At 43.4% G+C, this 27,604-nt stretch overlaps 2 protein-coding genes across 3 annotated transcripts in view; both read left to right on the forward strand.

The window, feature by feature from the left end:
- The window catches only part of LOC124263490 (tyrosine-protein kinase Fer-like), a 68,502-nt gene that overhangs the window by 18,022 nt on the left and 22,876 nt on the right, over window positions 1-27,604 (forward strand). Inside the window, exons 2-11 of one of the 2 annotated variants that reach the window (XM_046698144.1) lie at window positions 1,217-1,429; window positions 18,642-18,815; window positions 22,159-22,255; window positions 22,370-22,562; window positions 23,581-23,721; window positions 23,896-24,018; window positions 24,985-25,125; window positions 25,769-25,937; window positions 26,489-26,740; window positions 27,173-27,376. In XM_046698144.1, the coding sequence (XP_046554100.1) occupies window positions 22,159-22,255; window positions 22,370-22,562; window positions 23,581-23,721; window positions 23,896-24,018; window positions 24,985-25,125; window positions 25,769-25,937; window positions 26,489-26,740; window positions 27,173-27,376 (1,320 nt within the window). In that variant the 5' untranslated portion in view covers window positions 1,217-1,429; window positions 18,642-18,815. Of the gene's footprint in view, window positions 1-1,216; window positions 1,430-18,641; window positions 18,816-20,879; window positions 20,900-22,158; window positions 22,256-22,369; window positions 22,563-23,580; window positions 23,722-23,895; window positions 24,019-24,984; window positions 25,126-25,768; window positions 25,938-26,488; window positions 26,741-27,172; window positions 27,377-27,604 lie in introns of those variants that run through there. The other variant, XM_046698145.1, reaches the window with a different exon arrangement.
- On the forward strand, window positions 13,590-18,719 carry LOC124263487. Its single transcript, XM_046698140.1, has 5 exons — window positions 13,590-14,490; window positions 15,016-15,288; window positions 16,365-16,574; window positions 17,726-17,781; window positions 18,642-18,719. Exons 1-5 carry the CDS (start codon window positions 13,590-13,592, stop codon window positions 18,717-18,719), a joined length of 1,518 nt encoding a protein of 505 aa, XP_046554096.1.

Raw genomic sequence — 27,604 nt, forward strand, 5'->3', positions numbered from 1 at the left:
ACACCTCAGTTGTAAGATTAAACAGGAACAGTGACATTTACACTCAGTTGTGTAAGATTACACCACGAACAGTGACATTTACACTCAGATGTAAGATTAAACAGGAACAGTGACATTTACACTCAGTTGTAAGATTAAACAGGAACAGTGACATTTACACTCAGTTGTAAGATTAAACACCGAACAGTGACATTTACACTCAGTTGTAAGATTAAACAGGAACAGTGACATTTACACTCAGTTGTAAGATTAAACACCGAACAGTGACATTTACACTCAGTTGTAAGATTAAACAGGAACAGTGACATTTACACTCAGTTGTAAGATTAAACAGGAACAGTGACATTTACACTCAGTTGTAAGATTAAACAGGAACAGTGACATTTACACTCAGTTGTAAGATTAAACAGGAACAGTGACATTTACACTCAGTTGTAAGATTAAACAGGAACAGTGACATTTACACTCAGTTGTAAGATTAAACAGGAACAGTGACATTTACACTCAGTTGTAAGATTAAACAGGAACAGTGACATTTACACTCAGTTGTAAGATTAAACAGGAACAGTGACATTTACACTCAGTTGTAAGATTAAACTTAATGACTGAGCATCCTGAAGACTTTGAACTCCTACAAAAATTGTCAGAGCTTTATTTCTAGGATAATTTCAGAATTTGAAAGGCGATTACTGTGATCATAGCAGCAACCTTATTTTTCAAACACAGATGTTGATTTCAAAGATGTTCTCAGTTTGGACGATCAGTATGTGCTGTAGTTCACATATAATTGAAAAGAGAAATGCAAAGATGAATACAAGACTTTCTTTTGGACTTTCTTGCTACCACCTACAAGGAACATGTCCCGTCAGAGATTGCTTTCAACTGTCTTGTTATTTAATTTCTTTAAGTGTGTAGATTGAATTAAAGCCAAGGAGCCGGATATCGCTGCTTGTAGCTATATTTTAATTTCTTCTTGTGTTGCATATTTGTGTATGTGTGTGTGTACGCAGGTGCACTGACCTCAGGACACAATGTCGCACTGTATGCGTGTGTGTACGCAGGTGCACTGACCTCAGGACACAATGTCGCATTGTATGTGTGTGTGTACGCAGGTGCACTGACCTCAGGACACAATGTCGCATGACCTTCAGGGAAGGAATGGCCGCCATCAATACTTACAATACATGTTTTGACCTCTTACTGTTTCTGTTTCCAGATGGGGTTTGGTAGTGACCTCCAGGGCAGGGTGTCCCATGAGGGATTGCTTAGTCTCCAGGATGCTGAGATTCGTCTGCTGGAGAACTTCAGGAAGTGCCTGATCCTTCGGTACGAAGCTGACCGGCATTACGCCTCGTCACTCAACAAGTTCCTGCTGCAGGCACAGAAGATGGACCTCCGAGACGTGTTGGACTTCTCAGCTTATCATGATGTGAGTTTTCTAACTTCCTGACACGAGATGGCTATAGATTATCACACAACACAACACATGAGATTATTTGCAGGCTGCCTTACACAAGTGGTATAGAGATAATTTCACTTCCTTACACCAGAGGGGCGGTGGGGTAGCCTGGTGGGTAAAGTGTTCGCCCATCATGCCAAAGACCCGGGTTTGATTCCGCATATGGGTATATTGTGTGAAACCCATTTCTGGTGTCCCAGAACAGCTTAAAACTAAACTCAATCACTCAATCACTCATTCACTCCTTACACAAGGTTGCTGTAGATTATCTCACTACACAAGATTGCTGTAGATTTCTCACTACACAAGATTGCTGTAGATTGTCTCACTACACAAGATTGCTGTAGATTGTCTCACTACACAAAATTGCTGTAGATTGTCTCACTACACAAGATTGCTGTAGATTATCTCACTACACAAGATTGCTGTAGATTATCTCAATACACAAGATTGCTGTAGATTGTCTCACTACACAAGGTTGCTGTAGATTATCTCACTACACAAGATTGCTGTAGATTGTCTCACTACACAAGATTGCTGTAGATTATATCACTACACAAGATTGCTGTAGATTATCTCACTACACAAGGTTACTGTAGACTATCTCACTACACAAGATTGCTGTAGATTGTCTCACTACACAAGATTGCTGTAGATTGTCTCACTACACAAGATTGCTGTATATTGTCTGACTACACAAGATTGCTGTATATTGTCTGACTACACAAGATTGCTGTATATTGTCTGACTACACAAGATTGCTGTATATTGTCTGACTACACAAGATTGCTGTAGATTGTCTCACTACACAAGATTGCTGTAGATTGTCTCACTACACAAGGTTGCTGTAGATTGTCTCACTACACAAGGTTGCTGTAGATTGTCTCACTACACAAGGTTGCTGTAGATTGTCTCACTACACAAGGTTGCTGTAGATTGTCTCACTACACAAGATTGCTGTAGATTGTCTCACTACACAAGATTGCTGTAGATTGTCTCACTACACAAGGTTGCTGTAGATTGTCTCACTACACAAGATTGCTGTAGATTGTCTCACTACACAAGATTGCTGTAGATTGTCTCACTACACAAGATTGCTGTAGATTATCTCACTACACAAGATTGCTGTAGATTATCTCACTACACAAGGTTAACTGTAGACTATCTCACTACACAAGATTGCTGTAGATTGTCTCACTACACAAGATTGCTGTAGATTGTCTCACTACACAAGATTGCTGTAGATTGTCTCACTACACAAGATTGCTGTAGATTGTCTCACTACACAAGATCTCACTACACAAGATTGCTGTATATTGTCTCACTACACAAGATTGCTGTAGATTATCTCACTACACAAGATTGCTGTATATTGTCTCACTACACAAGATTGCTGTAGATTGTCTCACTACACAAGATTGCTGTGTAGATTGTCTCACTACACAAGATTGCTGTAGATTGTCTCACTACACAAGATTGCTGTAGATTGTCTCACTACACAAGATTGCTGTAGATTGTCTCACTACACAAGATTGCTGTAGATTGTCTCACTACACAAGATTGCTGTAGATTATCTCACTACACAAGATTGCTGTAGATTGTCTCACTACACAAGGTTGCTGTAGATTATCTCACTACACAAGATTGCTGTAGATTGTCTCACTACACAAGGTTGCTGTAGATTATCTCACTACAAAAGATTGCTGTAGATTGTCTCACTACACAAGGTTGCTGTAGATTGTCTCACTACACAAGATTGCTGTAGATTGTCTCACTACACAAGATTGCTGTAGATTGTCTCACTACACAAGATTGCTGTATATTGTCTCACTACACAAGATTGCTGTATATTGTCTCACTACACAAGGTTGCTGTAGATTGTCTCACTACACAAGATTGCTGTAGATTGTCTCACTACACAAGGTTGCTGTAGATTGTCTCACTACACAAGATTGCTGTAGATTGTCTCACTACACAAGATTGCTGTAGATTGTCTCACTACACAAGATTGCTGTAGATTATCTCACTACACAAGATTGCTGTAGATTATCTCACTACACAAAGGTTACTGTAGACTATCTCACTACACAAGATTGCTGTAGATTGTCTCACTACACAAGATTGCTGTAGATTGTCTCACTACACAAGATTGCTGTAGATTGTCTCACTACACAAGATTGCTGTAGATTGTCTCACTACACAAGATTGCTGTAGATTGTCTCACTACACAAGATTGCTGTAGATTGTCTCACTACACAAGATTGCTGTAGATTATCTCACTCACTACACAAGGTTACTGTAGACTATCTCACTACACAAGATTGCTGTAGATTGTCTCACTACACAAGATTGCTGTAGATTGTCTCACTACACAAGATTGCTGTAGATTGTCTCACTACACAAGATTGCTGTATATTGTCTCACTACACAAGATTGCTGTAGATTATCTCACTACACAAGATTGCTGTAGATTGTCTCACTACACAAGATTGCTGTAGATTGTCTCACTACACAAGATTGCTGTAGATTGTCTCACTACACAAGATTGCTGTAGATTGTCTCACTACACAAGGTTGCTGTAGATTGTCTCACTACACAAGATTGCTGTAGATTGTCTCACTACACAAGATTATTGCTGTAGATTGCTGTATTGTCTCACTACACAAGATTGCTGTAGATTGTCTCACTACAGAAGATTGCTGTAGATTGTCTCACTACACAAGATTGCTGTAGATTGTCTCTCACTACACAAGATTGCTGTAGATTGTCTCACTACACAAGATTGCTGTAGATTATCTCACTACACAAGATTGCTGTAGATTGTCTCACTACACAAGGTTGCTGTAGATTATCTCACTACACAAGATTGCTGTAGATTGTCTCACTACACAAGGTTGCTGTAGATTGTCTCACTACACAAGGTTGCTGTAGATTGTCTCACTACACAAGATTGCTGTAGATTGTCTCACTACACAAGATTGCTGTAGATTGTCTCACTACACAAGATTGCTGTATATTGTCTGACTACACAAGATTGCTGTATATTGTCTGACTACACAAGATTGCTGTATATTGTCTGACTACACAAGATTGCTGTATATTGTCTCACTACACAAGGTTGCTGTATATTGTCTCACTACAGAAGATTGCTGTATATTGTCTCACTACACAAGATTGCTGTATATTGTCTGACTACACAAGATTGCTGTATATTGTCTCACTACACAAGATTGCTGTAGATTATCTCACTACACAAGGTTGCTGTAGATTATCTCACTACACAAGATTGCTGTATATTGTCTGACTACACAAGATTGCTGTATATTGTCTCACTACACAAGATTGCTGTATATTGTCTGACTACACAAGATTGCTGTATATTGTCTGACTACACAAGATTGCTGTATATTGTCTGACTACACAAGATTGCTGTATATTGTCTGACTACACAAGATTGCTGTAGATTGTCTCACTACACAAGATTGCTGTAGATTGTCTCACTACACAAGATTGCTGTATATTGTCTCACTACACAAGATTGCTGTATATTGTCTGACTACACAAGATTGCTGTATATTGTCTCACTACACAAGATTGCTGTAGATTGTCTCACTACACAAGATTGCTGTATATTGTCTCACTACACAAGGTTGCAGTATATTGTCTCACTACAGAAGATTGCTGTATATTGTCTCACTACACAAGATTGCTGTATATTGTCTGACTACACAAGATTGCTGTATATTGTCTCACTACACAAGATTGCTGTAGATTATCTCACTACACAAGGTTGCTGTAGATTATCTCACTACACAAGATTGCTGTATATTGTCTCACTACACAAGATTGCTGTAGATTGTCTCACTACACAAGATTGCTGTAGATTGTCTCACTACACAAGATTGCTGTAGATTGTCTCACTACACAAGGTTGCTGTAGATTGTCTCACTACACAAGATTGCTGTAGATTGTCTCACTACACAAGATTGCTGTAGATTGTCTCACTACACAGGGGGCGGTGAGGTTAAACATTGTTTAAGCATCTGAAGACCCCAGGTCCAGTGCCCACATGGGTGCCATGTGCGAAGAACATTTCTGGTGCCCCCCCTACCTTGATATTGCTGGAATGTTGCTAAAAGCGACGTAAAACCATATTTACTCACTCACTGCATAAGATTATCTTGCCAACTTCCTCAAACAGTTAATTTCACTCCCTTTCATGAGGTTGGCTTAGATTATGTCACTGCACAAGATAGGTGGAGTGTAACTTCCTCACACAAATTAGTAGAGATCATCTCACTAACTTCCATTTAAGAGATCTCACTTTTAAATTATGCAGTTGTTGCCAGAGATTGTCTGGTCATCTACCATTCATTCGTTTATCTGGGCTTTGTTTCTGTCATATGACAATGTCACTGTTTAACGTGTACAGGAAGATATACTCTCTGCCATCTTTCCTCTAGATCAGAGACAGGCTGATACTCTGGCTCAGAATGAGGAAGTAAAATTCTGTTCCTGGGAAATGTTCAAAACCGGTAATTGTGTCATTACCAATGTTTACAAGAAAGGTCTTTCATTTGTCTACCCAGAGTATTGCTTCATGACAATATGTTGTGAAAGACAGTTGTGTTGAGACAGTAGTGTTAAGACAGTAGTGTTGAGACAGTTGTGTTGAGACAGTTGTGTTGAGACAGTTGTGTTGAGACAGTTGTGTTGAGACAGTTGTGTTGAGACAGTTAGTAGTGTTGAGACAGTAGTGTTGAGACGGTAGTGTTGAGACGGTAGTGTTGAGACAGTTGTGTTGAGACAGTAGTGTTGAGACAGTAGTGTTGTGTTGAGACAGTAGTGTTGAGACAGTTAGTAGTGTTGAGACAGTTAGTAGTGTTGAGACAGTAGTGTTGAGACAGTAGTGTTGAGACAGAAGTGTTGAGACAGTTGTGTTGAGACAGTTGTGTTGAGACAGTAGTGTTGAGACAGTAGTGTTGAGACCGTTGTGTTGAGACAGTAGTGTTGAGACAGTTAGTAGTGTTGAGACAGTAGTGTTGAGACAGTTGTGTTGAGACACAGTTGAGACAGTAGTGTTGAGACAGTTGTGTTGAGACAGTAGTGTTGAGACAGTAGTGTTGAGACAGTTAGTAGTGTTGAGACAGTTGTGTTGAGACAGTAGTGTTGAGACAGTTGTGTTGAGACAGTAGTGTTGAGACAGTTAGTAGTGTTGAGACAGTTGTGTTGAGATAGTAGTGTTGAGACAGGAGTGTTGAGACAGTTGTGTTGAGACAGTAGTATTGAGACAGTTGTGTTGAGACAGCAGCGTTGAGACAGTAGCGTTGAGACAGTTGTGTTGAGACAGTTGTGTTGAGACAGTAGTGTTGAGACAGTTAGTAGTGTTGAGACAGTTGTGTTGAGACAGTAGTGTTGAGACAGTAGTTTTGAGACAGTTGTGTTGAGACAGTAGTGTTGAGACAGTTGTGTTGAGACAGTAGTGTTGAGACAGTTAGTAGTGTTGAGACAGTTGTGTTGAGACAGTAGTGTTGAGACAGTTAGTAGTGTTGAGACAGTTGTTGAGACAGTTGTGTTGTGTTGAGACAGTAGTGTTGAGACAGTTGTGTTGTGTTGAGACAGTAGTGTTGAGACAGTTGTGTTGAGACAGTAGTGTTGAGACAGTAGTGTTGAGAATGTTAGTAGTGTTGAGACAGTTGTGTTGAGACAGTAGTGTTGAGACAGTAGTGTTGAGACAGTAGTGTTGTGTTGAGACAGTTGTGTTGAGACAGTTAGTAGTGTTGAGACAGTTAGTAGTGTTGAGACAGTAGTGTTGAGACAGTAGTGTTGAGACAGTAGTGTTGAGACAGTTGTGTTGAGACAGTAGTGTTGAGACAGTTGTTGAGACAGTTGTGTTGTGTTGAGACAGTAGTGTTGAGACAGTTGTGTTAAGACAGTTGTTGAGACAGTAGTGTTGAGACAGTTAGTAGTGTTGAGACAGTTGTTGAGACAGTTGTGTTGTGTTGAGACAGTAGTGTTGAGACAGTTGTGTTGTGTTGAGACAGTAGTGTTGAGACAGTTGTGTTGAGACAGTAGTGTTGAGACAGTTAGTAGTGTTGAGACAGTAGTGTTGAGACGGTAGTGTTGAGACAGTTAGTAGTGTTGAGACAGTAGTGTTGAGACGGTAGTGTTGAGACAGTAGTGTTGAGACAGTAGTGTTGAGACAGTTGTGTTGAGACAGTAGTGTTGAGACAGTAGTGTTGTGTTGAGACAGTTGTGTTGAGACAGTTAGTAGTGTTGAGACAGTTAGTAGTGTTGAGACAGTAGTGTTGAGACAGTAGTGTTGAGACAGTAGTGTTGAGACAGTAGTGTTGAGACAGTTGTGTTGAGACAGTAGTGTTGAGACAGTAGTGTTGTGTTGAGACAGTAGTGTTGAGACAGTTAGTAGTGTTGAGACAGTTAGTAGTGTTGAGACAGTTGTGTTGAGACAGTAGCGTTGAGACAGTAGTGTTGAGACAGTTGTGTTGAGACAGTAGTGTTGAGACAGTAGTGTGAAGACAGTTAGTAGTTTTGAGACTGTTGTGTTGAAACAGTAGTGTTGAGACAGTTGTGTTGAGACAGTAGTGTTGAGACAGTTAGTAGTGTTGAGACAGTTGTGTTGAGACAGTAGTGTTGAGACAGTTGTGTTGAGACAGTAGTGTTGAGACAGTTAGTAGTGTTGAGACAGTAGTGTTGAGACAGTAGTGTTGAGACAGTTGTGTTGAGACAGTAGTGTTGAGACAGTTAGTAGTGTTGAGACAGTAGTGTTGAGACAGTAGTGTTGAGACAGTTCTGTTGAGACAGTAGTGTTGAGACAGTAGTTTTGAGACAGTAGTGTTGAGACAGTTGTGTTGAGACAGTAGTGTTGAGACAGTTGTTGAGACAGTTGTGTTGAGACAGTAGTGTTGAGACAGTAGTGTTGAGACAGTTGTGTTGAGACAGTAGTGTTGAGACAGTAGTGTTGAGACAGTTGTGTTGAGACAGTAGTGTTGAGACAGTTGTTGAGACAGTTGTGTTGAGACAGTTGTGTTGAGACAGTACTGTTGAGACAGTTGTGTTGAGACAGTTGTGTTGAGACAGTAGTGTTGAGACAGTTGTGTTGAGACAGTAGTGTTGAGACAGTAGTGTTGAGACAGTTGTGTTGAGACAGTAGTGTTGAGACAGTTGTTGAGACAGTAGTGTTGAGACAGTTGTGTTGAGACAGTTCTGTTAAGACAGTAAGTTGTGTTGAGACAGTAGTGTTGAGACAGTTGTGTTGAGACAGTAGTGTTGAGACAGTTGTTGAGACAGTTGTGTTGAGACAGTAGTGTTGAGACAGTAGTGTTGAGACAGTTGTGTTGAGACAGTAGTGTTGAGACAGTAGTGTTGAGACAGTTGTGTTGAGACAGTAGTGTTGAGACAGTTGTTGAGACAGTTGTGTTGAGACAGTTGTGTTGAGACAGTAGTGTTGAGACAGTAGTGTTGAGACAGTTCTGTTGAGACAGTAGTGTTGAGACAGTTGTGTTGAGACAGTAGTGTTGAGACAGTTGTGTTGAGACAGTTGTGTTGAGACAGTTGTGTTGAGACAGTAGTGTTGAGACAGTAGTGTTGAGACAGTTGTGTTGAGACAGTTGTGTTGAGACAGTAGTGTTGAGACAGTAGTGTTGAGACAGTTGTGTTGAGACAGTTGTGTTGAGACAGTAGTGTTGAGACAGTTGTGTTGAGACAGTTAGTAGTTTTGAGACAGTTGTGTTGAGACAGTAGTGTTGAGACAGTTGTGTTGAGACAGTAGTGTTGAGACAGTTGTGTTGAGACAGTAGTGTGAAGACAGTTAGTAGTTTTGAGACAGTTGTGTTGAGACAGTTGTGTTGAGACAGTAGTGTTGAGACAGTTGTGTTGAGACAGTAGTGTTGAGACAGTAGTGTTGAGACAGTTGTGTTGAGACAGTAGTGTTGAGACAGTTGTGTTGAGACAGTTGTGTTGAGACAGTTGTGTTGAGACAGTAGTGTTGAGACAGTTGTGTTGAGACAGTAGTGTTGAGACAGTAGTGTTGAGACAGTTGTGTTGAGACAGTAGTGTTGAGACAGTTGTGTTGAGACAGTAGTGTTGAGACAGTTGTGTTGAGACAGTAGTGTTGAGACAGTTAGTAGTGTTGAGACAGTTGTGTTGAGACAGTTGTGTTGAGACAGTAGTGTTGAGACAGTTGTGTTGAGACAGTAGTGTTGAGACAGTAGTGTTGAGACAGATGTGTTGAGACAGTAGTGTTGAGACAGTTGTGTTGAGACAGTAGTTTTGAGACAGTTGTGTTGAGACAGTAGTGTTGAGACAGTTGTGTTGAGACAGTAGTGTGAAGACAGTTAGTAGTTTTGAGACAGTTGTGTTGAGACAGTAGTGTTGAGACAGTTGTGTTGAGACAGTAGTGTTGAGACAGTTGTGTTGAGACAGTAGTGTTGAGACAGTTGTGTTGAGACAGTAGTGTTGAGACAGTTGTGTTGAGACAGTTAGTAGTTTTGAGATAGTTGTGTTGAGACAGTAGTGTTGAGACAGTTGTCTTGAGACAGTTAGTAGTGTTGAGACAGTTAGTAGTGTTGAGACAGTTGTGTTGAGACAGTAGTGTTGAGACAGTTGTGTTGAGACAGTAGTGTTGAGACAGTAGTGTTGAGACAGTTGTGTTGAGACAGTAGTGTTGAGTCAGTTGTTGAGACAGTTGTGTTGTGTTGAGACAGTAGTGTTGAGACAGTTGTGTTGTGTTGAGACAGTAGTGTTGAGACAGTTGTGTTGAGACAGTAGTGTTGAGACAGTAGTGTTGAGACAGTTAGTAGTGTTGAGACAGTAGTGTTGAGACGGTAGTGTTGAGACAGTAGTGTTGAGACAGTAGTGTTGAGACAGTTGTGTTGAGACAGTAGTGTTGAGACAGTAGTGTTGTGTTGAGACAGTTGTGTTGAGACAGTTAGTAGTGTTGAGACAGTTAGTAGTGTTGAGACAGTAGTGTTGAGACAGTAGTGTTGAGACAGTAGTGTTGAGACAGTTGTGTTGAGACAGTAGTGTTGAGACAGTAGTGTTGTGTTGAGACAGTAGTGTTGAGACAGTTAGTAGTGTTGAGACAGTTAGTAGTGTTGAGACAGTTAGTAGTGTTGAGACAGTTGTTGAGACAGTTGTGTTGTGTTGAGACAGTAGTGTTGAGACAGTTGTGTTGTGTTGAGACAGTAGTGTTGAGACAGTTGTGTTGAGACAGTAGTGTTGAGACAGTAGTGTTGAGACAGTTAGTAGTGTTGAGACAGTAGTGTTGAGACGGTAGTGTTGAGACAGTAGTGTTGAGACAGTAGTGTTGAGACAGTTGTGTTGAGACAGTAGTGTTGAGACAGTAGTGTTGTGTTGAGACAGTTGTGTTGAGACAGTTAGTAGTGTTGAGACAGTTAGTAGTGCTGAGACAGTAGTGTTGAGACAGCAGTGTTGAGACAGCAGTGTTGAGACAGTTGTGTTTGAGACAGCAGTGTTGAGACAGTAGTGTTGTGTTGAGACAGTAGTGTTGAGACAGTTAGTAGTGTTGAGACAGTTAGTAGTGTTGAGACAGTTAGTAGTGTTGAGACAGTTGTGTTGAGACAGTAGTGTTGAGACAGTAGTGTTGAGACAGTTGTGTTGAGACAGTAGTGTTGAGACAGTAGTGTGAAGACAGTTAGTAGTTTTGAGACTGTTGTGTTGAGACAGTAGTGTTGAGACAGTTGTGTTGAGACAGTAGTGTTGAGACAGTTAGTAGTGTTGAGACAGTTGTGTTGAGACAGTAGTGTTGAGACAGTTAGTAGTGTTGAGACAGTTGTGTTGAGACAGTAGTGTTGAGACAGTTGTGTTGAGACAGTAGTGTTGAGACAGTTAGTAGTGTTGAGACAGTTGTGTTGAGACAGTAGTGTTGAGACAGTTGTGTTGAGACAGTAGTGTTGAGACAGTAGTGTTGAGACAGTAGTGTTGAGACAGTGGTGTTGAGACAGTTCTGTTGAGACAGTAGTGTTGAGACAGTAGTTTTGAGACAGTAGTGTTGAGACAGTTGTGTTGAGACAGTTGTGTTGAGACAGTAGTGTTGAGACAGTTGTTGAGACAGTTGTGTTGAGACAGTAGTGTTGAGACAGTAGTGTTGAGACAGTTGTGTTGAGACAGTAGTGTTGAGACAGTAGTGTTGAGACAGTTGTGTTGAGACAGTAGTGTTGAGACAGTTGTTGAGACAGTTGTGTTGAGACAGTTGTGTTGAGACAGTAGTGTTGAGACAGTTGTGTTGAGACAGTTGTGTTGAGACAGTAGTGTTGAGACAGTAGTGTTGAGACAGTAGTGTTGAGACAGTAGTGTTGAGACAGTTGTGTTGAGACAGTTCTGTTGAGACAGTAAGTTGTGTTGAGACAGTAGTGTTGAGACAGTTGTGTTGAGACAGTAGTGTTGAGACAGTTGTGTTGAGACAGTTGTGTTGAGACAGTAGTGTTGAGACAGTAGTGTTGAGACAGTTGTGTTGAGACAGTAGTGTTGAGACAGTAGTGTTGAGACAGTTGTGTTGAGACAGTTGTGTTGAGACAGTAGTGTTGAGACAGTTGTGTTGAGACAGTTAGTAGTTTTGAGACAGTTGTGTTGAGACAGTAGTGTTGAGACAGTTGTGTTGAGACAGTAGTGTTGAGACAGTTGTGTTGAGACAGTAGTGTGAAGACAGTTAGTAGTTTTGAGACAGTTGTGTTGAGACAGTTGTGTTGAGACAGTAGTGTTGAGACAGTAGTGTTGAGACAGTTGTGTTGAGACAGTAGTGTTGAGACAGTTGTGTTGAGACAGTTGTGTTGAGACAGTTGTGTTGAGACAGTAGTGTTGAGACAGTTGTGTTGAGACAGTAGTGTTGAGACAGTAGTGTTGAGACAGTTGTGTTGAGACAGTAGTGTTGAGACAGTTGTGTTGAGACAGTTAGTAGTGTTGAGACAGTTGTGTTGAGACAGTTGTGTTGAGACAGTTGTGTTGAGACAGTAGTGTTGAGACAGTTGTGTTGAGACAGTAGTGTTGAGACAGTAGTGTTGAGACAGTAGTGTTGAGACAGTTGTGTTGAGACAGTTAGTAGTTTTGAGACAGTTGTGTTGAGACAGTAGTGTTGAGACAGTTGTGTTGAGACAGTAGTGTGAAGACAGTTAGTAGTTTTGAGACAGTTGTGTTGAGACAGTAGTGTTGAGACAGTTGTGTTGAGACAGTAGTGTTGAGACAGTTGTGTTGAGACAGTAGTGTTGAGACAGTTGTGTTGAGACAGTAGTGTTGAGACAGTTGTGTTGAGACAGTAGTATTGAGACAGTTGTGTTGAGACAGTTGTGTTGAGACAGTTAGTAGTTTTGAGACAGTTGTGTTGAGACAGTAGTGTTGAGACAGTTGTCTTGAGACAGCAGTGTGAAGACAGTTAGTAGTTTTGAGACAGTTGTGTTGAGACAGTAGTGTTGAGACAGTAGTGTTGAGACAGTAGTGTTGAGACAGTTAGTAGTGTTGAGACAGTTGTGTTGAGACAGTAGTGTTGAGACAGTTGTGTTGAGACAGTTGTGTTGAGACAGTTAGTAGTGTTGAGACAGTAGTGTTGAGACAGTAGTGTTGAGACAGTAGTGTTGAGACAGTTCTGTTGAGACAGTTCTGTTGAGACAGTAGTGTTGAGACAGTAGTTTTGAGACAGTAGTGTTGAGACAGTTGTGTTGAGACAGTAGTGTTGAGACAGTTGTTGAGACAGTTGTGTTGAGACAGTAGTGTTGTGACAGTAGTGTTGAGACAGTTGTGTTGAGACAGTAGTGTTGAGACAGTAGTGTTGAGACAGTTGTGTTGAGACAGTAGTGTTGAGACAGTTGTTGAGACAGTTGTGTTGAGACAGTTGTGTTGAGACAGTAGTGTTGAGACAGTTGTGTTGAGACAGTAGTGTTGAGACAGTAAGTTGTGTTGAGACAGTAGTGTTGAGACAGTTGTGTTGAGACAGTAAAAGTGTTGAGACAGTTGTGTTGAGACAGTAGTGTTGAGACAGTTGTGTTGAGACAGTTGTGTTGAGACAGTAGTGTTGAGACAGTTGTGTTGAGACAGTAGTGTTAAGACAGTTGTGTTGTGTTACGACAGTAGTGTGAAGACAGTTGTGTTAAGACAGTAGATGTCCATCAGTGCCCCAGTTATGTTCATCAGTGCCCCAGTTATGTTCATCAGAGCCCTAGTTATGTTCACCAGAGCCCTAGTTATGTTCATCAGAGCCCTAGTTATGTTCATCAGTGCCCCAGTTATGTTCATCAGTGCCCCAGTTATGTTTATCAGTGCCCTAGTTATGTTCATCAGTGCCCCAGTTATGTTCATCAATGCCCCAGTCATGTCCATCAGTACCCCAGTCATGTCCATCAGTGCCCCAGTTATGTTCATCAATGCCCCAGTTATGTTCATCAATGCCCCAGTCATGTCCATCAGTACCCCAGTCATGTCCATCAGTGCCCCAGTTATGTTCATCAATGCCCCAGTTATGTTCATCAATGCCCCAGTCATGTCCATCAGTACCCCAGTTATGTTCATCAGTGCCCCAGTTATGTTCATCAATGCCCCAGGTATGTTCATCAGTGCCCCAGTTATGTTCATCAGAGCCCTAGTTATGTCCATCAGTGCCCCAGTTATGTTCATCAGTGCCCCAGTTATGTTCATCAATGCCCCAGGTATGTTCATCAGAGCCCTAGTTATGTTCATCAATGCCCCAGGTATGTTCATCAGAGCCCTAGTTATGTTCATCAGTGCCCCAGGTATGTTCATCAGTGCCCCAGTTATGTTCATCAATGCCCCAGGTATGTTCATCAGTGCCCCAGTTATGTTCATCAATGCCCCAGGTATGTTCATCAGAGCCCTAGTTATGTTCATCAATGCCCCAGGTATGTTCATCAGAGCCCTAGTTATGTTCATCAATGCCCCAGTTATGTTCATCAGTGCCCCAGTTATGTTCATCAGAGCCCTAGTTATGTCCATCAGTGCCCCAGTTATGTTCATCAGTGCCCCAGTTATGTTCATCACTGCCCCAGGTATGTTCATCAGAGCCCTAGTTATGTTCATCAATGCCCCAGGCATGTTCATCAGAGCCCTAGTTATGTTCATCAGTGCCCCAGTTATGTTCATCAGAGCCCTAATTATGTTCATCAGAGCCCCAGTTATGTTCACCAGTGCCCCAGTTATGTTCATCAGAGCCCTAGTTATGTTCATCAGAGCCCCAGTTATGTTCATCAGAGCCCTAGTTATGTTCATCAGAGCCCCAGTTATGTTCATCAGTGCCCCAGTTATGTTCATCAGAGCCCTAGTTATGTTCATCAGAGCCCTAGTTATGTTCATCAGAGCCCTAGTTATGTTCATCAGTGGCCCAGTCATGTCCATCAGTGCCCCAGTTATGGTCATCAATGCCCCAGTCATGTCCATCAGTACCCCAGTCATGTCCATCAGTACCCCAGTTATGTTCATCAATGCCCCAGTTATGTTCATCAATGCCCCAGTCATGTCCATCAGTACCCCAGTTATGTTCATCAGTGCCCCAGTTATGTTCATCAATGCCCCAGGTATGTTCATCAGTGCCCCAGTTATGTTCATCAGAGCCCTAGTTATGTCCATCAGTGCCCCAGTTATGTTCATCAGTGCCCCAGGTATGTTCATCAATGCCCCAGGTATGTTCATCAGAGCCCTAGTTATGTTCATCAATGCCCCAGGTATGTTCATCAGAGCCCTAGTTATGTTCATCAGTGCCCCAGTTATGTTCATCAGTGCCCCAGTTATGTTCATCAATGCCCCAGGTATGTTCATCAGAGCCCTAGTTATGTTCATCAATGCCCCAGGTATGTTCATCAGAGCCCTAGTCATGTCCATCAGTGCCCCAGTTATGTTCATCAGTGCCCCAGTTATGTTCATCAATGCCCCAGGTATGTTCATCAGAGCCCCAGTTATGTTCATCAGAGCCCTAGTTATGTTCATCAGAGCCCCAGTTATGTTCATCAGTGCCCCAGTTATTTTCATCAGTGCCCCAGTCATGTTCATCAGAGCCCTAGTTATGTTCATCAGAGCCCTAGTTATGTTCATCAGAGCCCTAGTTATGTTCATCAGAGCCCTAGTTATGTTCATCAGTGCCCCAGTTATGTTCATCAGTGCCCCAGTTATGTTTATCAGTGCCCTAGTTATGTTCATCAGTGCCCCAGTTATGTTCATCAGAGCCCTAGTTATGTTCATCAATGCCCCAGTTATGTTCATCAGAGCCCTAGTTATGTTCATCAGTGCCCCAGTTATGTTCATCAGTGCCCCAGTTATGTTTATCAGTGCCCTAGTTATGTTCATCAATGCCCCAGTTATGTTCATCAGAGCCCTAGTTATGTTCATCAGAGCCCTAGTTATGTTCATCAGTGCCCAGCCCCAGTTATGTTCATCAATGCCCCAGTTTTGTTCATCAGAGCCCTAGTTATGTTCATCAGTGCCCCAGTTATGTTCATCAGTGCCCCAGTTATGTTCATCAGTGCCCCAGGTATGTTCATCAGAGCCCTAGTTATGTTCATCAATGCCCCAGTTTTGTTCATCAGAGCCCTAGTTATGTTCATCAGTGCCCCAGTTATGTTCATCAGTGCCCCAGTTATGTTCATCAGTGCCCCAGGTATGTTCATCAGAGCCCTAGTTATGTTCATCAATGCCCCAGTTATGTTCATCAGAGCCCCAGGTATGTTCATCTGAGCCCTAGTTATGTTCATCAGAGCCCCAGTTTTGTTCATCAGTGCCCTAGTTATGTTCATCAGTGCCCCAGTTATGTTCATCAGAGCCCCAGGTATGTTCATCAGAGCCCTAGTTATGTTCATCAATGCACCAGTTATGTTCATCAATGCACCAGGTATGTTCATCAGTGTCCCAGTTATGTTCATCAATGCCCCAGGTATGTTCATCAGAGCCCCAGGTATGTTCATCAGAGCCCCAGGTATGTTCATCAGTGCCCCAGTTATATTCATCAATGCCCCAGGTATGTTCATCAGAGCCCCAGGTATGTTCATCAGAGCCCTAGTTATGTTCATCAGAGCCCTAGTTATATTCATCAGAGCCCCAGGTATGTTCATCAGAGCCCTAGTTATGTTCATCAATGCCCCAGGTATGTTCATCAGTGACATCTGTCATTTGTCACTTTTATTTATCTTTGTACAACTGTGGCGTTAACCAACATTTACTAAGTCACAAGTGTATGAACCTGGACATCCTTGTCTCGCCAATGTTTCATATTTATGTCTGCCTGTGAAACATATGATCCATTCATTTGTCACCAAGGTTGGCTCTGACTATAGATCAAATTACAAAATAGTTGTTTTACAGGGAATCTGTACATGGAAAGTAATGATATCACGAACAGTTGACTTAAGTTACCTATTAAATGCCTGTAACCATGGTAACATAGGGATTTCCTACATGACTGAAATATATCCTGTAACCATGGTAACATAGGGATTTCCTACATGACTGAAATATATCGTGGACTCACTTTGACAAAGCTGCTAGTTTGAATAGAGATTTATTTCCCACTGTAGTATGTTGAGTCAACCACCGGACAGATAGTGTTGTCATACTATGTAGGTCAAGCTGAGTACATGTCAGCCCTACCAGGAAGCAGGATCAGCCCCATTTACATCGTTATCAATGAAGAATTATTTATTCCAGGACAAAGGACATTGAGGACACAGACAAAGTCTTTATTAACACTTCCATATTTTAAAGTAACAATGCGATACCGTCTTTGGTTAAACTTTCACAACATGGGGACAAGTATTGTCTATTTGAGTTGAGTCTTTGATGTTGGTATAGTGAGTATATAAACAGCAAACTCCTCTACCTTTGTGTCAGTGTGTAAAATAGGGAGACTACTGGAAGAGCCAGAGGTCTGTGTCTCAGTGTGTAAAATAAGGACACTTCTGGAAGAGGCGGAGGTCTCTCTGCTCTGCCTGTGTGTCAGTGTGTAAATACTAACATAGGGAGACTACTGGAAGAGCCAGAGGTCTGTATGTCAGTGTGTAAAATAAGGACACTTCTGGAAGAGGCGGAAGTGTGTCTGCTCTGCCTGTATGTCAGTGTGTAAAATAGGGAGACTACAGGAAGAGCCAGGGGTCTGTCTGCTCTGCATGTATGTCAGTGTGTAAAATAGGGAGACTACAGGAAGAGCCAGAGGTCTGTCTGCTCTGCCTGTGTGTCAGTGTGTAAAATAGGGAGACTATAGGAAGAACCAGAGGTCTGTCTGCTCTGTCTGTATGTCAGTGTGTAAAATAGGGAGACTACAGGAAGAGCCAGGGGTCTGTCTGCTCTGCCTGTGTGTCAGTGTGTAAAATAGGGAGACTATAGGAAGAACCAGAGGTCTGTCTGCTCTGTCTGTATGTCGGTGTGTAAAATAGGGAGACTACAGGAAGAACCAGAGGTCTGTCTGCTCTGTCTATTTGTCAGTGTGTAAAATAGGGAGACTATAGGAAGAGCCAGGGGTCTGTCTGCTCTGCCTGTGTGTGTCAGTGTGTAAAATAGGGAGACTATAGGAAGAGCCAGAGGTCTGTCTGCTCTGCCTGTTTGTCAGTTGTGTATTGATCATGATTTTGATCACTGGATTGTCTGATCCAGATTCAAATATTTATAGAGGGCCGCCATATTGCTGGAATATTGCTGGTGTGCAAACAGCAAAGGCAATTTTTTTTATGATTATTTAAGCATTCTCTGAAGTTATTGTTGTTGACGTTTATATTTATACAATTGACAATTTATAAAAGATCTATGACTTTATATAAGAAATCAACCCATTGTATATACTTTGCTTGTATCTGGGTGTACACAGTATTCTCCTGTGCATTAACAGGCCCACATCAAATTTGTTCAACCAATAAGTTACAATTGTTTTCAAAGTTGGGTAATGGCTTCTATGTATATAGGAAAGGTGCAGTTCTATGTATATAGGAAATGTGCAGTTCTATGTATATAGGAAATGTGCAGTTCAAAGTTGGCTAATGGCTTCTATGTATATAGGAAATGTGCAGTTCAAAGTTGGGAACAGATCTCGTAGTTTTGCCAAGAATAAACATTATTGATTGTTGATCAGCTGAAGTTGGGAATCACGGTATGAGTGAGCCTTGCTCACATTTTTGGCTTGTTGTAAGTGTGTATCTATCTGTCTCTCTGTCTCCTGTTTCAGGCCATAAACACGATAGTGAAGGAGACGGAGAACGTAGTATTGCGGCTACGTCAGAACGCCGATGCTCTGTCGTCGTGAACTCTGGATACTCTTAGCTCGGTCATCAGCGAGAAGAAAGCCTTCCGCAAACAGTATCTGGAGGAAAGGAACAGACTCGACTCAGACTTCAATAAGGTGAGAACAGACGCCAGTCTTGATACAGACTCGACTCAGACTTCAATAAGGTGAGAACAGACTCCAGACTTGATACAGACTCGACTCAGACTTCAATAAGGTGAGAACAGACTCCAGACTTGATACAGACTCGACTCAGACTTCAATAAGGTGAGAACAGACGCCAGCCTTGATACAGACTCGACTCAGACTTCAATAAGGTGAGAACAGACTCCAGACTTGATACAGACTCGACTCAGACTTCAATAAGGTGAGAACAGACGCCAGACTTGATACAGACTCGACTCAGACTTCAATAAGGTGAGAACAGACGCCAGATTTGATACAGACTCGACTCAGACTTCATACAGACACCATACAGACACGACTCAGACTTCAATAAGGTGAGAACAGACTCCAGACTTGATACAGACTCGACTCAGACTTCAATAAGGTGAGAACAGACTCCAGACTTGATACAGACCTCTCAGACTTCAATAAGGTGAGAACAGACTCCAGACTTGATACAGACCTCTCAGACTTCAATAAGGTGAGAACAGACTCCAGACTTGATACAGACTTCTCAGACTTCAATAAGGTGAGAACAGACTCCAGACTTGATACAGACTCGACTCAGACTTCATACAGACACCATACAGACACGACTCAGACTTCAATAAGGTGAGAACAGACTCCAGACTTGATACAGACTCGACTCAGACTTCATACAGACACCATACAGACACGACTCAGACTTCAATAAGGTGAGAACAGACGCCAGACTTGATACAGACTCGACTCAGACTTCAATAAGGTGAGAACAGACTCCAGACTTGATACAGACTCGACTCAGACTTCAATAAGGTGAGAACAGACGCCAGACTTGATACAGACTCGACTCAGACTTCAATAAGGTGAGAACAGACGCCAGCCTTGATACAGACTCGACTCAGACTTCACACAGACTCCATACAGACACGACTCAGACTTCAATAAGGTGAGAACAGACTCCAGACTTGATACAGACTCGACTCAGACTTCAATAAGGTGAGAACAGACTCCAGACTTGATACAGACTCGACTCAGACTTCAATAAGGTGAGAACAGACGCCAGCCTTGATACAGACTCGACTCAGACTTCACACAGACTCCATACAGACACGACTCAGACTTCAATAAGGTGAGAACAGACTCCAGACTTGATACAGACTCGACTCAGACTTCAATAAGGTGAGAACAGACTCCAGACTTGATACAGACCTCTCAGACTTCAATAAGGTGAGAACAGACGCCAGACTTGATACAGACTCGACTCAGACTCAATAAGGTGAGAACAGACGCCAGACTTGATACAGACTCGACTCAGACTTCAATAAGGTGAGAACAGACGCCAGACTTGATACAGACCTCTCAGACTTCAATAAGGTGAGAACAGACGCCAGACTTGATACAGACTCGACTCAGACTTCATACAGACACCATACAGACACGACTCAGACTTCAATAAGGTGAGAACAGACTCCAGACTTGATACAGACTCGACTCAGACTTCATACAGACACCATACAGACACGACTCAGACTTCAATAAGGTGAGAACAGACGCCAGACTTGATACAGACTCGACTCAGACTTCAATAAGGTGAGAACAGACTCCAGACTTGATACAGACTCGACTCAGACTTAAATAAGGTGAGAACAGATGCCAGACTTGATACAGACTCGACTCAGACTTCAATAAGGTGAGAACAGACGCCAGACTTGATACAGACTCGACTCAGACTTCAATAACGTGAGAACAGACTCCAGACTTGATACAGACCTCTCAGACTTCAATAAGGTGAGAACAGACTCCAGACTTGATACAGACTCGACTCAGACTTCATACAGACACCATACAGACACGACTCAGACTTCAATAAGGTGAGAACAGACTCCAGACTTGATACAGACTCGACTCAGACTTCATACAGACACCATACAGACACGACTCAGACTTCAATAAGGTGAGAACAGACGCCAGACTTGATACAGACTCGACTCAGACTTCAATAAGGTGAGAACAGACGCCAGACTTGATACAGACTCGACTCAGACTTCAATAAGGTGAGAACAGACTCCAGACTTGATACAGACACCAAAAAGACTACACACAGGCTTCACACAGACACCATACAGTCACAGACACCATAGTCGCAGACACCATACAGTCACAGACACTATACAGTCACAGACACTATACAGTCACAGACACCATACAGTCACAGACACCATACAGTCACAGACACCATACAGTCACAGACACCTCATAGACACCATACAGTCACAGACACCATACAGTCACAGACACCATACAGTCACGGACGACATACAGTCACAGACACTATACAGTCACAGACACTATACAGTCACAGACACCATACAGTCACAGACGGCATACAGACATCATACAGTCACAGACACCATAGTCACAGACACCATACAGTCAGAGACACTATACAGTCACAGACACTATACAGTCACAGACACCATACAGTCACAGACACCATACAGTCACAGACACCATACAGTCACAGACGGCATACAGACATCATACAGTCACAGACACCATAGTCACAGACACCATAGTCACAGACACCATACAGTCAGAGACACTATACAGTCACAGACACCATACAGTCACAGACACCATACAGTCACAGACACCATACAGTCACAGACACTATACAGTCACAGACACCATACAGTCACAGACACCATACAGTCACAGACACCATACAGTCACAGACACCATACAGTCACAGACACCATACAGACACAGACACCATACAGTCACAGACACCTCATAGACACCATACAGTCACAGACACCATACAGTCACAGACACCATACAGACACAGACGCCATACAGTCACAGACACCTCATAGACACCATACAGTCACAGACACCATACAGTCACAGACACCATACAGTCACAGACACCATACAGACACAGACACCATACAGTCACAGACACCTCATAGACACCATACAGTCACAGACACCATACAGTCACAGACACCATACAGTCACAGACACCATACAGACACCAAAAAGACTCCACACAGACTTCACACAGACTTCACACAGACACCACACAGACTCCACACAGACTTCACACAGACTCCACACAGACTCCACACAGACTCCACACAGACTTCACACAGACTCCACACAGACTCCACACAGACTCCACACAGACACCACACAGACTTCACACAGACTCCACACAGACACCACACAGACACCACACAGACTCCACAACTCCACACAGACACCACACAGACTTCACACAGACTTCACATCTCACCTTTGTGTGTTCCAGATGCAGGAGAACGTCCAGGGCAACAAGTCGGAATATATCCGCATGGCCGACAAGCTGAAGCAGGAGCGAGCCAAGTACATGGACATACAGACAAAAGGTAGGTCGAAGACGTGTTTCTACTCACCCTGTCTAGTTTCTTCTGTCTAGGTATCTGTGCAATACCTCGGTGGTGAAGTAGGATATGTCATCTCCTGTTGACTCTTGTTCGCAGGTAAGATCGGCAGCAAGCTGGAGGATGCGCGAGCGAAGTACCACAAGACTACAGTGAAGCTACACAAACTACATAACGACTATGTCGTGTCACTGAAAGACGCAACAGAGTTCCAGACTGGTTACCTCGGCACCACACTCCCCGCCTTCCTTGACTCTCACCAGGCCGTGCAGGAGACACTTCTACACCAGAGGTCAGAATCAGATCCACTCTTTAGTCTCGTCGGTAAATCACTTGATGCACGGTTGATCCAGAAGTGTTGCCTCACTCGCTTATCAACATATCCAACAACTCACTCACTCCTCTACCCATTCAACAACTCATGAAACCAATCCTCAACCAACCCACTCACACACTCACTCACTCACTCACTCTCTCTTCAACCCACTCACTCACCAATTCACACACACACACACTCACTCACTCACTAACCCACTCACACACAAAGTCGTTCACTCGTCAACCCACTCACTCACCAACCTATTCACTCAACCGCTCACTCACCAACTCACTCACTCACCAACAAACTCACTCACTCTTCAACCCACTCACTCACCAACAAACTCACTCACCAACAAACTCACTCACCCACTCACCAACAAACTCACTCACTCTTCAACCAACTCACCAACAAACCCACTCACCAACCCACTTACTCACCAACAAACTCACTCACTCGTCAACCCACTCACCCACTCACTCACCAACCTATTCACTCACCCGCTCACTGACCAACTCACTCACCAACAAACTCACTCACTCTTCAACCCACTCACTCACCAACAAACTCACTCACTCTTCAACCCACTCACTCACCAACAGACTCACTCACTCTTTAACCCATTCACCCACTCGCTCTTCAACCCACTCACTCACTCATCCAATCCCTCTCTGACTGTTCCAGTAAGTTTGTGCTGGAGGACTTTGTGGAGCTCACCAACCCACTCACTCACTCTTCAACCCACTCACTCACTCACTCACTCATCCAATCCCTCTCTGACTGTTCCAGTAAGTTTGTGCTGGAGGACTTTGTGGAGCTCACCAACCCACTCACTCACTCTTCAACCCACTCACTCACTCACTCATCCAATCCCTCTCTGACTGTTCCAGTAAGTTTGTGCTGGAGGACTTTGTGGAGCTCACCAACCCACTCACTCACTCTTCAACCCACCCACTCACTCACTCATCCAATCCCTCTCTGACTGTTCCAGTAAGTTTGTGCTGGAGGACTTTGTGGAGTTGACCAACCTGTCCAGTGAGGAGTACCAGGCCATGCATCGGTCCATGGAGGATGCTGTCAACAAGATCGAGCCCACCACGGAATACACACCCGGCTTCATCACCAAGTACAAGTGAGTAGTTAGTCACAATACTGAATGCATTGAGCTCAGGAAATACTTGATGAGCAGTCCCCAGGCTCGTGTGTGTCTGTCTACCCCTGCTTTTAGATGTGACTTGACTATTGTCCGTGACACAATGGTCCACGGTGTCAGACTTAAGCGTTACGTTTGTTCCCCACGTTGCAGGAGCGAGAAGCTGTCGAAGCTGACGTTTGACTTTGATGACAAGCTGTTGGACGACTACAAGGGCGTCCTGAAACCCAGCACCTTGCAGATAGACGACGCCACCTGTGAATCTCTGCAGCACAAGTAAGTGAACCATTAGAAAGTGCTGACTCAGCACCCTGCAGATAGACGACGCCACCTGTGAATCTCTGCAGCACAAGTAAGTGAACCATTAGAAAGTGCTGACTCAGCACCCTGCAGATAGACGACGCCACCTGTGAATCTCTGCAGCACAAGTAAGTGAACCATTAGAAAGTGCTGACTCAGCACCCTGCAGATAGACGACGCCACCTGTGAATCTCTGCAGCACAAGTAAGTGAACCATTAGAAAGTGCTGACTCAGCACCCTGCAGATAGACGACGCCACCTGTGAATCTCTGCAGCACAAGTAAGTGAACCATTAGAAAGTGCTGACTCAGCACCCTGCAGATAGACGACGCCACCTGTGAATCTCTGCAGCACAAGTAAGTGAACCATTAGAAAGTGCTGACTCAGCACCCTGCAGATAGACGACGCCACCTGTGAATCTCTGCAGCACAAGTAAGTGAACCATTAGAAAGTGCTGACTCAGCACCCTGCAGATAGACGACGCCACCTGTGAATCTCTGCAGCTCATGTAAGTGAACCATTAGAAAGTGCTGACTCAGCACCCTGCAGATAGACGACGCCACCTGTGAATCTCTGCAGCTCATGTAAGTGAACCATTAGAAAGTGCTGACTCAGCACCCTGCAGATAGACGACGCCACCTGTGAATCTCTGCAGCACAAGTAAGTGAACCATTAGAAAGTGCTGACTCAGCACCCTGCAGATAGACGACGCCACCTGTGAATCTCTGCAGCTCATGTAAGTGAACCATTAGAAAGTGCTGACTCAGCACCCTGCAGATAGACGACGCCACCTGTGAATCTCTGCAGCTCATGTAAGTGAACCATTAGAAAGTGCTGACCATGTACAGCACACTCTGTTGGTTGACGTTATGTTAATTGGTGTATAGTAAAATAATATTGTTTGAGATGATGTTGTGCAGGACGGTGTTGTGTGTTATTCAGGAAGTCTGAGTATGGGGATCAGTTGGCAGCCTCCCAGTCAACGATGGAGCAGAAGACGTCATTGCTGCAGGAATTAGCCGAAGACGTGCATCAGCTGGACGACAAAGTTGTAGAGGATCACACACTTGACAACATCACACAGTGAGTCACACACCCTCAATAGAAAGCTGCGTTGGCCGAGTGGGTTAGTTGGATGCCTTTTTGTGCTGGCGATTAGGTGCCTGACTCTGAGTGTTTGGGTTCGAATCCCAGATGGGACTCTCTATACCCACTAAAATCTGTACTTGACTGAGAAAGTATAATCACAAGTATAACTGACTGAATGAGTTTGGTTTTATGCCGCGTTTAGCAATATTCCAGCAACATCAATACGATTTTCGCTTTGTTTTTGGCGTGAAAAGTTGAACATTGAAAGAATGGGGACACCAGAAATGGGCTTCACACATTGTGCCCATGCAGGGATTCAAACCCGGGTCTTCGGCGTGACGAGCCAACGCTTTAACCATTAGGCTACCCCACCGCCCCATCACAAGTATACCATATGAACTCACTTCACTGTTGTGATCTGGCTACAGTGACACACACTTGCCCATGTTTGCTGACCGTCAGGACAGTGAATATGCATGTAGCGATTGTCTCCCTTTGAATCCAAAGGAAGACATGCCGAAGGGGATGACTTCTCTGCCTCTGTTGCCGTCATCATGTCAGTTGAGGGAAAGACAGTCATTGTTAATGGTGACACATTGTTGAAATTGATAGTGGATGCTGAGACGATGTGTTGTAGGTACGTGGACAAACGGAAGCAGCAAGAGATCGTGAAGAAGGAGATTGCTGAAGAGAAGGTGCGGGTGGAGAGACTGACAGAGTTACAGTCGTACATCGGCCGGGGTCTCGACGAGATAGGAGATAACCCTCCCCCTGTCCTCACAGACCTGCAGGAGAACGGAGACCTGGTGAGTTCAGAGATGCCAACCCTTACGCTTTGGGCGTAATTATTACGATTTTTACCATTAAATTATGCCATTACACTTTATCTGTGAAAATTACGCTTTTCTACCCGTTTTGCGAAAATCAATAAAGTGGATATAATTTCACAGGGAATATTTTTCGTAACGCACTAGTGCAGGGGTTCAGAAATGGCCTTGCACCGATAGGAATCGAGCTCATTCAAATTAACTTGTAAGGAATTCAAGTATTTTGTGTCACCTGACCAACAAGTTTTGATGTATGGAACTGCATAATGATTGGTCACGTGTATTTCTGTCTAGAATCTTTCCTATTCATGTGAATAAACCTTTTTAAAAGCAATTTTTATAAAGTTATCACCTTTCACGCTGTAAGTGTTACACTTTTTAGGTCCAAATTACACTTTTTGACCTCCAGTATTACACTTAGACCCAAATTAGAGTTGGCATCTCTGTGAGTTGTGCAACTATATCCTAAGCACAAATCTGTTGGCTTCTGATTGGTTTTTCCTTTAACATGGATGACCTTGACCTTGCAGGAGACGAGTTCCAACACGTCCACGTCCTCGACAGGGAAGAAGAAGAAGTTCTCTCTGCCCAACATCACAGGACTGAGGAAGAACAACCAGGGCTTCAAGTCCAGCAGGGACGACGTGGACAAGTCCAGTCGGGATGACCTCCTGGAGACAGGTCACGGCGCCCGTGAGAGCTACGAGCAGACGGAGCCCGGCAGCTTCAGTAACGGCCCCCGAGCCTCGATGAACATGATGAGGGAGGCGGGACTCATGCAGGTGGGTGACGAGAGGCAGGTGTGTGTATCGTTGAAGTTGTTACTCACAGTCTCATCCTCTTGTGTGCAGGGATATATAATTCCTGTGTACAGTGTAAACATGTGTATGTGAGAGTGAGTTTAGTTTTACACCGCACTCCGCAATACTCCAGCTATATGGCGGTGGTCTGTAAATAATTGAGTCTGGACCAGACAATCCAGTGATCACCAGCATGAGCATCGATCTACATGATTTAGATATGATGACATGTGTCAACCAAGTCAGCAAGCCTGACCACCAATCCCGTTAGTCACCTCTTACGACTAGCATGGGCTACTGAAGATCAATTCTAACCTGGATCTTCATGGGTCGAACGTGTGTAAGGTTACGTACCTGCTTGTATGCCATATTGACTTACTGAGGTTACTGACAAGCTCATCCTCTTGTGTGCAGGACGTGGGAATCCCCCAGCCAAAGTCTCGTCTGGAAGATGAGGAGTGGTTCCATGGAGTGTTGCCGCGGGAGGAAGTGCAAAGACTGTTGAATAACGACGGAGACTATCTTGTGCGCGAGAGTAAAAACAAACGAACAAATGAAACCCAATATGTGTTGTCTGTCTACTGGGCGGGATATAAACACTTCATCATTCAGGGAGATGTAAGTATCTGTCGGTCTACTGGTCGGGATATAAACACTTCATCATTCAGGGAGATGTAAGTATCTGTCTGTCTACTGGGCGGGATATAAACACTTCATCATTCAGGGAGATGTAAGTATCTGTCGGTCTACTGGGCGGGATATAAACACTTCATCATTCAGGGAGATGTAAGTATCTGTCTGTCTACTGGGTGGGATATAAACACTTCATCATTCAGGGAGATGTAA

Source organism: Haliotis rubra, unplaced genomic scaffold (assembly GCF_003918875.1).
Source record: "Haliotis rubra isolate DU_JTF1 unplaced genomic scaffold, ASM391887v1 Scf886, whole genome shotgun sequence".
NCBI lineage: Eukaryota > Metazoa > Mollusca > Gastropoda > Lepetellida > Haliotidae > Haliotis > Haliotis rubra.

Coding starts and splice junctions, on each gene's coding strand:
- LOC124263487 (XM_046698140.1), top strand. CDS start 13,590: ATGTCCATCAGTGCCCCAGTTATGTTCATCAGTGCCCCAGTTATGTTC. Junction 16,575..17,725: donor TATGTTCATCAATGCCCCAG/GTATGTTCATCA, acceptor TCTGTATGTCAG/TGTGTAAAATAGGGAGACTA. Junction 17,782..18,641: donor TCTGTCTGCTCTGCCTGTGT/GTCAGTGTGTAA, acceptor CTCCTGTTTCAG/GCCATAAACACGATAGTGAA.